At 37.3% G+C, this 15,834-nt stretch overlaps 1 protein-coding gene across 2 annotated transcripts in view; it reads left to right on the top strand.

Annotated features, from left to right (window-relative positions):
- The window catches only part of TAF15 (TATA-box binding protein associated factor 15), a 22,719-nt gene extending 6,885 nt beyond the window's left edge, over positions 1-15,834 (top strand). Inside the window, exons 6-16 of one of the 2 annotated variants that reach the window (XM_049802763.1) lie at positions 1,778-2,061; positions 2,888-3,002; positions 9,964-9,998; positions 10,624-10,656; positions 11,232-11,341; positions 11,887-12,016; positions 13,229-13,318; positions 14,697-14,781; positions 14,872-14,957; positions 15,062-15,164; positions 15,468-15,834. In XM_049802763.1, the coding sequence (XP_049658720.1) occupies positions 1,778-2,061; positions 2,888-3,002; positions 9,964-9,998; positions 10,624-10,656; positions 11,232-11,341; positions 11,887-12,016; positions 13,229-13,318; positions 14,697-14,781; positions 14,872-14,957; positions 15,062-15,164; positions 15,468-15,507 (1,111 nt within the window). In that variant the 3' untranslated portion in view covers positions 15,508-15,834. The remainder of the gene's footprint in view (positions 1-1,777; positions 2,062-2,887; positions 3,003-9,963; positions 9,999-10,623; positions 10,657-11,231; positions 11,342-11,886; positions 12,017-13,228; positions 13,319-14,696; positions 14,782-14,871; positions 14,958-15,061; positions 15,165-15,467) is intronic. The other variant, XM_049802764.1, reaches the window with a different exon arrangement.

The following is a 15,834-nucleotide window of genomic DNA, read 5'->3' as shown; positions in this document are numbered from 1 at the left end:
ATGGTCTTAATCTGTTAGCAGTAGATGTTGTTACTCAGACTGTCTTTTTCACATCCCTAAAGAAGGCAGGTACGCAGTTAAGTTTTGCTTTGCGTTGTTTTCTGAGCATTAATTAGAGCTGGACAAAAGGACAGAACTAGGCAATAACGTAGTTTTTAAGACGTCTAGGGAAAAATGCAGTATGGCATAGATTCTCCAATAAGTTGGTTTTGACCAAGAAAATGAAAAAAAGACATTGGAGGGAAATTTTCAATCTATGGTTGTAGCAAGTAAGGAGAAACTGAGAAATTAAATTGTAGCAACTTTAAAGAGGATGGCCACAAAATTGTAGCGCTGGCATCCTAAGTGAGGGAAGGAAGGAAAACCAGCAAATAGTGGATGCTCTCACTGATGCTTCCTTCATTGGTGAGGGTGCAAAGGGTAAAGTAGAGCTGACCTCTTTTTTTTTTTTTTTTTTTTTTTTTTTCCTTTAAGTGAAGATATTAACAAAAATCTTTGCAAGCTCTTTACCACTGGGTTTAGTTATGTTATAGTTAAGATCTAGGCTAGAACTGTGGGGGAGCAAATTAGACGACATTTACATGGATTGGATATTTTGAGATTGGTTGGACCAATGTACTTCATCTTAGAGTGCTTTGAAAAGCTGGTGGAAACTTTCTGTAGGCTCTTAGATTTTTTTGTTTGTTTTTTTCTGAGACATTTTTGGCTAGCAAGTGAGATTGCCAAAGATTGGAGGGTGGCAAATGTAGTGCCTTGTCTTTTGAAAAAGGGTGGAAGCAGGGAGGAGGAATAGAAGAAAGGGTGGCAGAGGTCAGTGATTAATTTTAGTTACTGAAAAAATAATACAGTTAAGCTGCAACTAAGTACCCAGGGGGAAAACAAAGGTATGAGTAACAGCCAGTGTTTCCTGGATGCAATTTATTTCTCATAAATCTATATAATGTCTTGCTATGAAAGGGTAACCCCACTGGAACTGTTCTGTCATATATATCTAGATTTTCAAAATACTTCTGTTTCTACCTTGGATGCTGAAGTAGCCTAGGGAAGTATGGTGTAGGTGAGATTTCCTCATGGTTGCTATGAAGTTGTTATTAGTCAGAGAAGGGTTACAACTCCCTTTTAGAATGTATAGCCACACTGTGTTGGAGTATCCTAGATGTGATGTTGGTCTATGTTTCTGATGAAAGGTGGTGGGATTGTATATGTAGATGGCACTAAAGTGAGAAGAACTACAGGTATGTCAGAGGACATCACAAGAGTTAGAAAAGATCTTGGCCAAATGGTAGAATGCCCAGAAAAAGATACGGTTGCAATTCAGTGAAAGCAAAATTTTGGGATGCTTTTTTTTTTTTTTTGTAGGTGGAAGTATTAGCTGCACAATACATCATGAGCAGCAGGTGTCTTCCCTGCAGTTCTGTAGAGAAGGATTGGGTGTGTAGCAGCTCATGGGCTATGCATTGGCCATTGTCATGCTACTGGGGAGAGGGGAGAAAGGAAGCATTGTACTGGGATATCTAAAAGGAGTGATGCTCTTAAGTTACATTTACAGGGGAAACTGAGGATGTCTTGAAAGCAATGGTAATGTAGTTTTCTGCCTTGGAAGCCAGATATATCCCAACAGAGATGAAACATCAAGTATTTTCATATCCATATGTCAGTAATGACTGGGAGGTAACTGTGACTAGGAAATTTTAGCAATGTCATGAATTTTCAGCCATTATTTTGTTCTCTATTCTGTGAACATTTAGCTATTAATACAAATTCTGTTTCTTTTAAGTGGAAGAGGCTCTTACGAACAAAAGTCAAACTATGGTCAGCACCAAAGCTCTTATGACCAGCAGTCAAGCTATGGACAAAACCAAGACTCTTATGACCAGCAGTCAAGCTCATATGACCAGCAGTCGGGCTATGGCCACCAGAGCTCATATGACCAGCAGTCGGGCTATGGCCACCAGAGCTCATACGACCAAAAGTCAGGCTATAACCAGCACCAAAGCTCATATGGCCATTCTCAGCAATCCTACCAGTCTCAGAAGGGAAGCTATAGCCACAACAGCCAAGGTAAAATTCACAGGTTGGATTCAGTATTGGCTAATAAAATTGAGCAGAAACATGGTGAAATAGTTGGATTTCCTTCCACAGACAGCTGATTTGATGCATAGTTAAAGCTCTTTTTCTGTGTTGATATTCTTGGGGAATATTTTATTTGTTAAGACTTTGAAAACATTATGCAGAGATGAAAAACTGTTGGGGCCCCAAAATTGTTGCATTTGCATTTGTTGGAGGCAGCCTTGCAGAGCCCAGCTCCCTGAGTTCTGCAAATTCTAGATGAAATTTTCTTCTAAGCTATTTTCAACCTTCTTGCATGGCGGTGACATGTCTTGATCAGTCATGAAGAGCTTTTGCACTTCACATTCCAGCTTTGTGCTGTGTAGGTGAATTCCAAGATAGAAGGAAATAAGTTTTATCATCAACCCTTTTTTTGCAGTAACTTCATACAAGTGGCACAACCCACGCTCTTTATCCTTGTTCTGTCTTCTGTTACATCTTTTGCAAACTGGGAAGGCTACGTGGAAGTAGAATGAAGAGTGTAGTCTAGACAATATGTGTTTAATGTTTGGAAAATAGAGTGTAAAGAAAGCACAGAGTGTTTACATTCTGAGATACCTTGTGGCCCTGGAAGCCAAGGGAGATAACTGGAGCAAAAATCAAACTTTTCTCCATTACTTTGTGGCGTAGATAATCTGAGAGATTTAGCAGTTTACGCTTTCCAGATTTAAATGGCAGACTTGAGGAGGGGGGAAAAAAATTGTAGGGTGGGAATTTTCACCCAGTAGTGCAGTTTGCACTACAATTTACTCTTGTTTTGTTTTACTCATTCCTCCAGATGATCGTCGTGAAAAGAGTAGGTATGGCGAAGATAATAGAGGATATGGCGGGTCACAGGGAGGAGGTAGAGGGGGATATGACATGGATGGAAGAGGTCATATGTCTGGATATAGGTAAGTGATCTCATTCTAGTGCCTGCAGTTTCTTACCCTTGTTTCTTATTATTTAGCTGTTTTAAATTTTTGTTTACTATATGTCTGTTCCTAATGTGATTCAGATTTAGATTTCTAAAAATGGAAGGTTTCTAAAATTAAACCTTTCTGCACTGCACAGAAATGCCTAGGAAAAGCTTTTAGGTGCAGATAGATTCTGAGACCAAGCATTTGATTGTTAGAACAGATAGCTGCATTTTATTTACATGAGTTGTAATACAAAAACTGCCTGAGCCCATCCCTTGAAATAAGGTATTTTAAAACCTGTAAAAATTTATTTTCAATGACAAGAAACCCAGCAGCCAGGGATTGAGAAATTTTTATAAAATTAATGGCTAAGGTAGCTAGCATTTTAGCAGGGAATTATTTTGACTTTACAGTGACAAATCATTACACTAAGTTTGGCTAATTATCTTTCTGCTTGCTAAATAATTTAGGAATAATTGATTAATAACATTACTTGTTATTTACTATTTTTTTCAGTTTTAAACTTCTATTAAAATACACTTTTTATTATTGGTTTAGCTGTCAGTCTAAACACGTTTATTTTAGGTAGATTTTAAGTACTAACAATACTGTTACCCCTTCTGCCATTGCCTTAGGCTCTGTTCCTGTCAAGAAAATTTATGCACATATTTAATTTTGCGCTTGTAGATTATTTCATGCATAGGTCTGAGAGATTGGGACCTTTGCCTTAAATCCTGTTGAATTAGGCCATATGACATTATAATTTCTTAATAAGCTATCACAATTTGCTTCCCTTTATGTATCTCTGTGAAATGGTTGGGGGTGTAGAGTGCTCATTGATGCAAAGTAAGAACGTTGAAGCTTCCAGTGAGCTTTGAAGTGTTGCTTGTCAGCACCACTTATCCTTTAATAGGCTGCACAGTTCTGGGTTATTGCTAGAACTCCAGATGAAGAACTCTAATTATGTTTGTTTGAACTGATATAATTTAAATAAAACAATCCAACAGTGTGTTAAGACCAGGTTATTTTTTTAAAGTATTTATTTTTAAACTATATTTAAAATTTGACTGCTTCTGAGGTGGTCCCAAATTGTACTTCAGGGCTTGCTGTTTTAATGACATAGGTGGACCCTATCTCTTCTAATTAGGTGTGGTAGCACAATTACAAAAGCATATTAATAGTTATTTTGTGTTATAGTTTGCTTGGGTTTTATATAATATAAACTGAACTAGCAAAGTAATTTCTAAGTTCATTTTCAGTTAAAACTGAACAGTTTTTAAAAAATTAATTTTTTTTGTGTGTATGAAGGTTTTCCCTATTCCTGTGATAAAATCTGGGTTTTTAAAAAAATTGTTAATACCTGAGCCCTTTTCAGTAAGAGGAATGAATGAATGTGAGCTTCAAAAAAACATACTTTTGGTAGATTTTATCACTTTGAAACAAACTTCTGGCTTTGCGAGATAAAGTAAGATAAATTAATGTCTGTGAAAATAAAGCCTCTTCCCATCTTTTTCTGAAATGTAAGAAAAATTTTGTGCGCACATCCATGTAGATAATAGTACTTTAGTGGACTTGAAAGCCAAAAGAAGGAAAGGACTGGAGGTGAATGAATAAGTGGGGGAAAATACAGCAAAGTGTGAAGTCTGTCTGCTTCTGTGAAGTGATACAGTCTTTAATGCCGTTTGCAGTGACATTTTTCTGAAACTACAGTGTCTTATATGTTTATTCAGTCTTTCTGCATAATTATGATGGAGGATTCTACTTCTGACATATATTTTACCAAAGTCATGCTTATTAGAAAAGTGTAAAAGGTTAAATTAAATAACAAACTGTATAATCAAGGGGATGTAATCAAAGGGAAAATAACTTCTAATAAGGTAAGAAATCATGTTTAGTTCTGTGAGAATGTGGGGTTTCAGGGTAGTTTTTTGGTTTTGTTTCTTTGGGTTTCCTTTTTTTTTTTTTTCTCCTCCCCTAAAAGCAGCTTGTGTAGGAATGTCAAGTCTTATCTCCAGTAATTAGTTATCATTTTCAGTTTTTTACTTCGATCACATTTTAGTGCTTAACATTAAATTGTGGAAATCCCATAGCCATCAGGAAATAATCTTATCTAAAAATCTTGTCTATGCAGATATTTGTACTGCTGTAATAACATAGGCTTTGATTTTTATTGTGGTTAGAAAATAATGTGTAAATCAGTTCTATCAACATAAAAAAATTGTTCTTGACATCACAAAAAAAATTAGCAGCGAATTTGAGATCATGAATCTCTTCTGTGTTAGCAGTAATGAAAATTTTGTCTTGACTGGCATTTAAATGCTGGGAGAACGTGTTGCAGCTTGTTCATCGGTAAGGGCATTACCCAGTCATTGGTGTTCTTACAGCTGTATTGCCTAATCACTCTGTAGTGCTGGGCCATCAGTGCATCCTGTTTACCAGCATCATTGCTGACTTGCTGCTGTTCTGTACTGGTGATACAGTGACTTTGGCTGCAACTTCAGTTGTCCCACAAGATTCTTGTGAGTTGCATTGGCCTGTATAATCTTACCCCGCATGAAGACCTTTCACAGCAGTCTGCAAGTGCAAAAAAATTATTCTGTAATACTTGGGGCAAAATCAAATAGCATTTTTAAATTTTGAGAGCTTTCATTTCTTTGAATAACCTTTATAAAAGTACTTCAAAACTCAGTTGGTAATGTTAAGGTATGAATTGTTATTCTGAAAACTAGAATGACTTGAATGTGTACTGTAATAAATGCTTTCAGCACTCATTTTTCTTTTGTGCCTGTGCAAAGTCATGCAGCACTGTGAAGAAAATATCTTTTGAGAAATTACTGTTCAGGTTCCCTAGCTGATATTGTTATGACAGAGAACAGTCATTTTCTTGTGTGTCAGATGTTCACTTTTTAATCTTACTAACTTTTGGTTTCAACATTACTCTTTGGATTATTTTTTTTAATGGTCTTGAATTACTTCTTTGGGGATTTTAGTAGAATTTTTGCACCCTTTCATTCTGAAGCTTGAAAAAGTTGATGATCTTACTAATTTGTATTTTGGCTAAGAAGCAAAATATTTTGTTTTTTAAAACCCATAGTAGAAGAGTCTCAACTTTGAGCTCTTTCAGTTAGAAAGCAGGTATACCAGGTCTTGAGAATGCAGGGGTTTAAGTTATTCTTCCAAGTTTCCTGGTAGAGTAAGTCACCTTTTTGTTAGAGTCCTCATCCAAAAGGTAAGGAATTAATTGCTCATTGTGGTTGTGGGACTGAATTGTTTTGGTTAAGCGTGTAAGTGTGAAATAGAGTAGCAATACAAAGCAGGTTTGTTTTCTTTCATCTTGGGAAAGCTGTTCAGGCAGTCAAGTAGCCATACCTGTGACACTACCCTTTTAGAGTCTGTGTATTAAATGGAAGAAGCTTTGCCCTTTAATCTGCTCATGCAGTCTGTGTTGGTGGAACTACATACACGCAGTTTAGAAAAGGATTTACCATTGCATTAAGATTTGTCATAGAAATCCTAACTTTGCTCAACATAGGTTTGTTTGTTTGTTTGTTGTCCTCTTGTGCAGATTTGATGTTGATATACAATAAGCAAAAGTTACCTATGCAGCTTAATTGCTAAATTAGCTATTATGAGTAGAAATTACCTTATGGTGGTACAAAGAAACTACAACTTGGTGCAGATGGTTTTTACAGCAGTGCTGTTTGTGTTCAGAATTAATATTTTGACTTCTATATGCTTGAGCTTAGTCTTATATAGACTTTGAAAAAATATGAACAGAGGCAATAAATATAGGCAGAAAAAAAGAAAAGCCATCTGTCAGTGACTTTATTGGTGCACTAAGCATTTCTTTCTTGTTTGTAAAAAATACATTCTTACGTGTAACTCCCACACGCTTGGCAAGACATAGATGCATGTTGGAGGCTGAAGTTTGGTTTCTGAATTCTTAGTACTACCTCTGCCAATATCTGATAAATTTTTTTAAGTATATTTCTTGTATCTGTAATGTTCAGCTCTCCATGTAACTGTGCCTGTAATTTAAAGAGTTATTCCCAGCTGAAGTAAGCAATGTTCAGATGAACTCCATTTACACTCAAGTAGGTGATGTTTAAATATATGACTGAGTATAGGAGAAAAGAACATCTGATGACGTTGCTTTCATAGCAGTAAGTTTTTGTCACTATGAATGGTGCCACGTACACATTCTGGCTGCTTGCAGTTCAGCCTCTTATTTTATTGTCTTTGTTGGTGGCATTGCTGAATTTTAGCTACCTCTTCGTGATTCTAACGTAGGATGTTAAAACCCCAAACTCCATCTGGTTGCCCCTCTATTTGGTCTGTGTGCAAGACTGGTAAAGCAATATGGATTGTGAAACACTGCAATTCTATTTTCCACATGTTCCCTGACAATAGTGTGGGAACTAATTCAGTTGCTGAGATTGAGCCTTAGAGTTCAGGTCTCAGTGAGGCATAAATCCGAGACTGTGGCATCAGCTGCTTGCAGCCAGTTTCTGTGTTTGACTTCACTTGCTGCAGCGTATCCACATGCCTCCTGGGGATCTTTGGTAGCTTTGCCCAATCTCAGGAAGTTAACACGCTGCAGCTTTATAAATCACATATGAAATGGGACTAAAAATGGAGGAAAGCATTAATCTATCATCAAAGGTATCTGTCATTGAATTGATGCAGGTTTTTGTTGGGTTGGTCATGTGAGACTAAGCAGAAGGTAACATGCTGAAGCATACTTGGGCAAAAACATTTCTACAGAAGTTAATTTAAAAACTAATTAAAAATTGTGGATTGCACTTGTTAGTGCAGGGTGCAGAATTACTACTGTATTACAAAGTTAGAAATCAGGCATTTGATTGTGACTTCCTTTACATTTTATATATCCAACTCTATCACTTCTCAGAGTTATGGTGCACGCATTTTTACCCCAGCATCTTAGCAAAATCCTCACTTCCTGTAAAATCCTAGTTGTGTTAAACATAAACTTATTATCTGTATGTTTTTAGATTGTTGAGTTTTTCTAATTTATGTCTCTGCTGCTGTGTACTTTCAAATCAGAAAACACATGTTCTGGATAATGCTGTCCTGATGAATTGGGACCATATTCTAGGGTCGGAAAACTTTGATAACATTTCCATGGTTGATGTATTCACTCTTATTATTTCTGAGTTAAGATCCTAGAAGAGCAGGCATCCTACAGAAAATTGTTGTGTCATAATGAAGATTTTTATTTTTTTTTAGCTGAGGTGAATTGGAGGTGGCAGAAAGATATTTACAGTAAATTATATGATCACCATTGTGGTTTTTATCATCAGTCCTTGAAAACAGCTAGCCTCAAATAAAGACCAGCTCTGATGTTGCATATAAAATTCATTCATTTTACCTCTTTAACGAGCAGAATGAATTACTTAAGAGTAAATAACACTGCAGTTTAGCATTCAAATTTTTTCTGTGGAGAAGCAATTTAAAATCTGCAGAAAAAACTTGTTTTAAGAAAAGTCCCAGTAGAAGTGATAGTCTGTCATGACAAACGTCTAATACTCCTTATATGTACTGTCACAGAATGTCAGTCACCCTTCAAAGAATGTCTCTTAATCCAGTTTTGATAATATCTGTTCAAACCTTATTTCTTTTTTGTCCCTCACTTTGGGCAGACTTTATCTCATGAATGTTAAGTAAGCAGTACCTTCCATTCATGACTTTACGTTTGTTGTAACAGAAAACAGATATAGAGCGTGCCAAAGGAGTTACTCCCTAATTTTACTTCATTGTGTGTTTCTGGGGTTCATGTGTCTCATGTTTGGACTCTGACGTGTTGGCAGGTAGATTGAATTAAACCCCAGAGTGACTTCCAGTTGTAAAGCGTGTTGGTGAAGAGGCTACTCGTACTGGCACAATAGTTCCAGAGTCTGGAGATAGCCCTCTACATCAGGGTTTGAACTTACACTGGCTTTATCTTAGCTGCTGAGTGTGAAAGCTGTCAGGATTAGGTGAACCTGCCCAATTTTCAGGTGGCAGCAGTGTCCCCACATGGAGGAGGGCAAGCGGGTGGTTGTACATGGCAGTATGAGACAGTCTTTCTGACACTTGGTTATTGACTTTCTAAAAAATCCAGTGATTGTATTTTTCCTGAAGGCTTTGAATATCGATTATATTGTGTTCATAACATGGATGCAATTAAAAATGCTGTTGTGAAAAATCCTATTAGTATGAACATTTATGTTGAAAAGAGTGAGGGTTTATTTTCATGCACATAATTGGAGGCGTAATGTCCTGTTTAAAATCCCCTTCTAACCTTTGAAAATTGATGTGTGTAATCTCTTAACTTGGTCTACATTTTGTGCCACAGGTTTCAGAATGAATGAAATAAAACTTCACGGCCTCTGCTTTTGAAGCTCACATACACACACCTTCTCTGTAATGTCAAGTGCTAATAGTACAGTAGGTCCCCACAGACCCTTTCTCAGAGAATGGCTGATACCGCTAATTTGTCCCCTGTATATAAATGCATAACAATGGAGGTTAATTAACGTTAGCTCTTCTTACTTCTAGGAAAGTACTGAAGTACTAATTATTCCAAAGTATCAATTAAATCTACAATAAAGCCCATTAACCTTCATGAAAATAATGTTTCTGTATTAAACCCCAGTTTTTAATAGCAGTCGTTTTGGCTTATGGGATGGGAGAAAGTTGAAACAACGACATGTGTATGGGTTAGTTTAAAATACTCTTTAGGGCTTCTCTCCTCCAATGCAGCACCCTGTGAGATTATTCACTTTCATGTAATTTAATCTTTGAACGTGAATGAGTAGTGAGGAGAACATAGAGATGGTGCTTTAGCTGCCAGACAGTAACTCTCAACTTGTGATCAGTTAACTGTAGATTGAGCCTTGGGCTCAGCACATAGAGACTTAAGGAAGAAATCATTTCTTCAATTTTTCCTCTGCAGTGGTGGTGACCGTGGTGGCTTCAAAAATTACGGTGGTAAGTGCCGAGTATCCAAAAATGTTTCAGTGGAAATTCTTTATAAATCTAAAAGCCACCAATATCTTGTTACTATCTAGTAGAAGCATTATAGTGTTTTGGTGAGGCTGGTGTGTTCATGAGTTTTAATAGCAAAACTTGTAGCAATAAACTGGATTTCTACTTTGTCAAATTGCATGAAAGAATTTGTGGAGACAGTGACGTTCACCGGATTTTTTTTTCTTTTCTTTTTTTTAATTTTTATTACAAATGCTTCTTAGAAAGGTACTAGAGGTTAAAAAAAAAAAAGTGGTAAACTGCTTGGTGATCTGACAACCAGCATTTGCAAGATTAACACCAGCATAGCATCAGTGTGGCAACTGCCACACGCTGCAAGTTAAAGAACACGTTAACGCACGTAACGTCCTACAGACACCTTCTGTTGAACGTTTTAATCTAAATATTCTCTAAATCTCTGGTTAATGTTTTAGATCTTAGATGCATTACATACGTACTTTAAATATTTTCTTGTCTCTAAAAAAGTCACTTGAAAATGTTTTGCTAAAAATAGTATTTTTCTTTTTTTTTTTCCTTTTTTTTTTTCCTTTTTTTTTTCTTTTATTTTTTTTTCCAACCCATTTCATAGGTCAAAGGGATTATGGACCGAGATCAGATGCTGGTAAGAAAACAAGCAGTGGGTGGGAGTGGATTGTAGCTTTTAGGTCACTGCTTTTAAAATGTATCTCTAGAAAGATGGATGTAGCTGCAATTCCCATGGCTCAAAAGAAATCTAGCTGAAGCTTGTCTTCCTTGAAAGAAATTTGTTCTGTTAAAAAAGTGCATGTAAATTTTTGGACGTCTTTTCATGCAGCAAGTAAGAATTTGCTGATGAACTTTGAATCTGCTTGAGCCAAGCAGCTGCTTTCACTGCCACAGCACTTCTGCTAAACTTGTGTTCTTTAAAACGTATACTACGTTGATGGGTTTGGGTGTCCTAGCTGCTTAGACAAGTTGAGTGCATGGCAGACAGCCGGTCGGCTGTCTCAGATGTACTGTAGCATCTGAAGGTGCTGTCCATGCATTTTTGAAGTTGATGGTGTTAACTTCAAAATTATGCTCTCTGCTCATCTTATTTCACGCAAGATGTCTTTGGGATTTAAGGATCTGCTACTGGGCAGCATAGACCTGAGCTTAAAATGTTGCTTCTGTTGCTACCGCAAAAATGCATGGTAAATATAGCTTATTTTTTCATAGATTCAGAGTCTGACAACTCTGATAACAACACTATCTTCGTGCAAGGACTTGGAGAAGATGTTTCAACAGATCAAGTAGCAGACTATTTCAAACAAATTGGTATTATAAAGGTATGTGAAATGAGAAATCATTGGTAAGAAGGAAGAGAACTTGGGGAGCTATTGTATTGGAAATGTACTGGTGTCATTCAAGGCGGGTGCTTCTCTGGCTCCCCAACAGTTGTAGATAATATTTTTATCCGGGTTCCCAGATGACAGCTCATTTGTAAGCCGGCAGCACTGACAGCTTTTTTCTAGTGACATTTAGATTGCTTCGTATCTCTTCTTTAGTCTTTATAACTCCTAACACAGACACTCTATCCATTGTACCACTCTTAAACTTCAGCAAGTATGCATCTGTGTTCTATGGCTGTTTCTTCTGTTTCTGCAATTCTAAATTAGGGCTTTCTGCACTTGACCTCATTTTTTGTTAAAACTGTGCCTGTCATTACTTCATAGAGAACAGCCAGTCAGTATCCTTTAGTCAAAAGCATCTGTTTCTGCAGGCTAGCTCCAAGAGAATCTTCTTTCTAATGATACTTAGCTGTTACAGTTTATGCTGTGAACTGGCTTTACCAGTATTTCTCCTATGCCAAGTGTACAACTTTTCTTTTCAGACCAACAAAAAGACTGGCAAACCTATGATAAACCTTTATACAGATAAGGATACTGGCAAACCAAAGGGAGAAGCAACAGTATCTTTTGATGACCCTCCTTCCGCTAAAGCAGCAATTGACTGGTTTGACGGTGGGTGAGAGTACCTTTTCTTTTTGTTATTTATGAATCTAACAAGCAGTGGAAGAAGCAAATCAATAACCTCATTAGAGACCCATGGTACTTTTTGTTTGGCTTTTGGTTTTTGGTTTGTCTTGGGTTTTGGGTGTTGGCGTTTCTTTTGTTCTTTTGTTGGTTTTTTTAACAAAGACTTCTATTTCCTGGCATTTTGAGTGTGCTGGCTTTCTCTCTTATTCGGTGGAACAGCAGCTAGTGATTAAGACCAACAATGTGTAATGAAACCATTAGGGTTTGCTGCTGTACTTCAGTCATCCCTGCACAAAGTATGAGAGATGGTGTTCATGTCACTTGGGAGAGCGTAACTTGTTCAGACCAATAGAGCTCTAATCTGTGTTAGCAGCTGGAGGGATTTCCTACAGTGTTAGTATTGATGTTATTAGTGTTATGGTAGCATTTTTAGAGTTTGGGAAACTTTTTAATCTTGATGCAGGAAATACAGTGATACTCTTTTGTAGTAGTAAACTTGAGGCAGGAGGGAAAGTGCCTGCTCCTGTGACCTTGTGTGTTCACAGAATTTTAATAATATTGGGCAGAAATAAAAGGACGTATTCTGCATCTGGTGTGAAATGGTAATGCATAAAAATTCTGGCATGGCATGCTATTTGATGGGTTTGCTAATAAAATGCAAATTGACTTTTGTTTAGGAGGGTAAAGCAAATATGACTGTATTAGACACACATGCAGTCCTGTTTGTTCTGTGATAAACCTTGTATCTATGGAGAACTGAGACTTTGTATCTAAAAAGTTCATGTTTTTCACTTGGGGAGTATTTTATTTGTGTGTTGGCTGTTGAATTGTATAAAAGCTGTGTTGCCTGACTTGGGGGAATTAAAAACAGAGTTCTAACATCCAAACTACTTACCCATGAACATGGCCAAAAATGTTTTAAATATTCTTATGTGTCTAGTTAAATTGCAACTTACAGATCACATGTAACTTAAGAGAAATACCTGTGGGTTTATGGAGAACCTAACAAGTACCTCAGTGTTTGTCATCTCACATTTGGACCAGTGTGTTAAAAAAATAAGAGATTTAATCCAGACTCCCTGTGTCTTAAGAGCTTTGTATTCAGTCGTATGTGCAAATCACTTCTGTTCTCCTGAACTTGCTGCTGTCTTGTTGGGAGCTGTACTGATCTTTCTCTCACTTTCTGTCTTTCCACAGGAAAAGAATTCAATGGCAATGTTATCAAAGTTTCTTTTGCAACTAGAAGGCCTGAATTCATGAGAGGAGGTGGAGGTGGTGGACGTCGAGGTGGGACTAAAATCTGTAGAATCCTTGTTTTTGCATAGTTAAATGCTTTTTAACTATTATTGGTTCATAAAAGAGAAGTTGGCTTTGAAGCGGTGATTCATCAAAGCCTTTGGGATTCTGCCATGAAAGGGAGTAACAAGGATTGAACCAAATTAAGTAAACTGAAATCTGTAATCTCTTTTGCACAGCACAGAATTTATGCTTTCCTTTTGAACTGGAAAGTCTCCAGATTGTGTCTCAGCATTGCTTTTAAAGAGATAGTGTAACAGTGATGTTGAGGCTGTACAGGTTGTACAAATATAGGTGTGAATGCCCAGTGCGTACTTGCTTATTACAGCAAAGCCTTGAGATACTCTGATGTTTCCAGATGGTATTAAGCAGGGTAAATGATTCAACTGCTACTGACTTAGAGCAGCAGTTGGATGTCTGACTCCTTTAATTAAATAGATGTTAATCTCCCTGATTCTCTGCATAATACAGTTTTGTCGGTAGCCCACTGGATATTAATTTCCATTTTACAGGAAGCATGCTTTGTGTGGTGGTTGTCAACAAATTTTAGTTCTTAAATCAGGCAGTTTTGTAGGCTGATAAAAAATGCTTCTTCAAGAACTTCAATTGGTATAAAAGTTCTTAATCTTTTTGATGCACAAAGCAAGAACTGTGTTGTCCCTGTGCTTGTGTCAGATGCATCCTGGCATTAATCTAGAAAGATTTCTTTTTTTTTTTTTTTTTTTTTGTTAAATTTTTGTTCTGTGACTAAGTCTGGCCATATGTGATTGATATTATACATTGTTAAATTTTTATGAAATTTTATTAATGCACATAGTGGGTTTATATTTACCCATTGGCAATTCAAGCAGATCAACTTTCCTTTTACTGCTGAAAAAGAATTTATAAAAAAATACATGGTGGAGCAAATTTTTCTGGCTGCCATGTGCTAGCCTTGCTTCTTATTTTTCCCCATCTGCCTAAGTTACAGATCTGTCCATATGAACATGTATATTTCAGCTGTGCAGATACATTAACTTCAGGACATCGAATGCTGTTGAGATTTGGTGGTGGCTGAAACTTCTGTTGTCATTTGCTGAAATCTTCTAGCTATCTTGTAGCTAGTAGTAAATCAGCTGGTAGATGCTGAATTCTACAGTGGTACAATTTTTTGTCGTTGGCACTACCTGCTTCTTTCAGAGTTCCTAACATGGTTTCAGAGGCTTGCCTGGTGGGGTTATATGTATTTACATTAAACACTTACTCCTTCTTCCACCTGAAAGGTCTGTCACTTGGGTTCTGAAGCCAGTGACAGTCTTTAATAAATGTTTCTCATGTACAAGTCATAGACACTTCCCCTCCTTTATTCTGATTATAATTTTGTCTACAGGTTCACGAGGTGGATATGGAAGAGGTGGGGGCTTCCAGGGTAGAAGTGGGGAACCCAAAAATGGTGATTGGGTTTGTCCTAACCCGTAAGTGTCATTTTAATTGGGCAGTGGTGTTTCATGTATGTTCTCTGAGTTTCTTAGCATCTAACTCTGGGGAATCCTTGTCTTTCCTAGGGCCTGTGGTAACATGAACTTTGCTCGCAGGAATTCCTGCAACCAGTGTGGTGAGCCTAGACCAGAAGATTCACGTCCATCAGGAGGTGTGTAAAAACAACTGTGTCTCTTCTGAAGTGTTAGAAGCATTAATGACATCTGCAGCTTTTTGAAAAACCTGGCTGATGTGTCGGTTTGCATTTTCCTCCAGATTTTCGTGGGAGAGGTGGCTATGGAGGAGAAAGAGGGTATCGAGGGCGTGGTGGCAGAGGCGGTGATCGGGGCGGCGGCTATGGTGGTAAAATGGGAGGAAGGTAAGCAGTTTCTTTGCCCTTTCTTGGTTGTGTAGCATACAGACTGTGGAATTGATAGGGACTGTGGGAAAAGTGTGCTGTTTATGTGTGCACGCACAACTATGCTGTGAAAATATTAACCACAGATTGGAGCTTCCTGAGAAAATGAGTCAGTTTGCCTGTTGAGTGTGTTTTGTGAGCGTTTTTGGACAAGGCTATCTAAACATAGAAGAATACACAGAAGTCGGCATAGAGATGTTTGCTTGAAGGAACTATTTGTTATTTGCTTAAGTGATTCCTTATAACTTTTTATTTCCCTTTCAGAAATGATTTCAGAAATGATCAGCGCAACAGACCATACTGAAGACCACTGTGAATGTTTTGTTTGTCTTGATGCGTTTGATAGTGAAATTGCCAGAGTTTTGCCTGCCGCTTCACCCATGGCCTCTTTGGATAGTGGAATTGAGTGAAACTAGATTTTTATTTTGGTGGGAGGGACTGGGGTGGTTTGGGAGGATTTTTTTTAAGCAAGACATTGAAATTTAATCTTGATTTCAACATTCTCCTCTTTTCTTCCCCCCCATACCTTTTGAACAGGGCCTAAGAAGGAAAAGGATAAACTGTAAAATATTGCCAAAATATGAAGTGTTTTGTAATACAACAATAAATGCTGATTGTTTTATTTGTGAAA

Source organism: Accipiter gentilis, chromosome 6, assembly GCF_929443795.1.
Source record: "Accipiter gentilis chromosome 6, bAccGen1.1, whole genome shotgun sequence".
In the NCBI taxonomy this organism is placed as follows: Eukaryota; Metazoa; Chordata; class Aves; order Accipitriformes; family Accipitridae; genus Astur; species Astur gentilis.
This window is presented reverse-complemented; position numbering and strand designations above follow the sequence as displayed.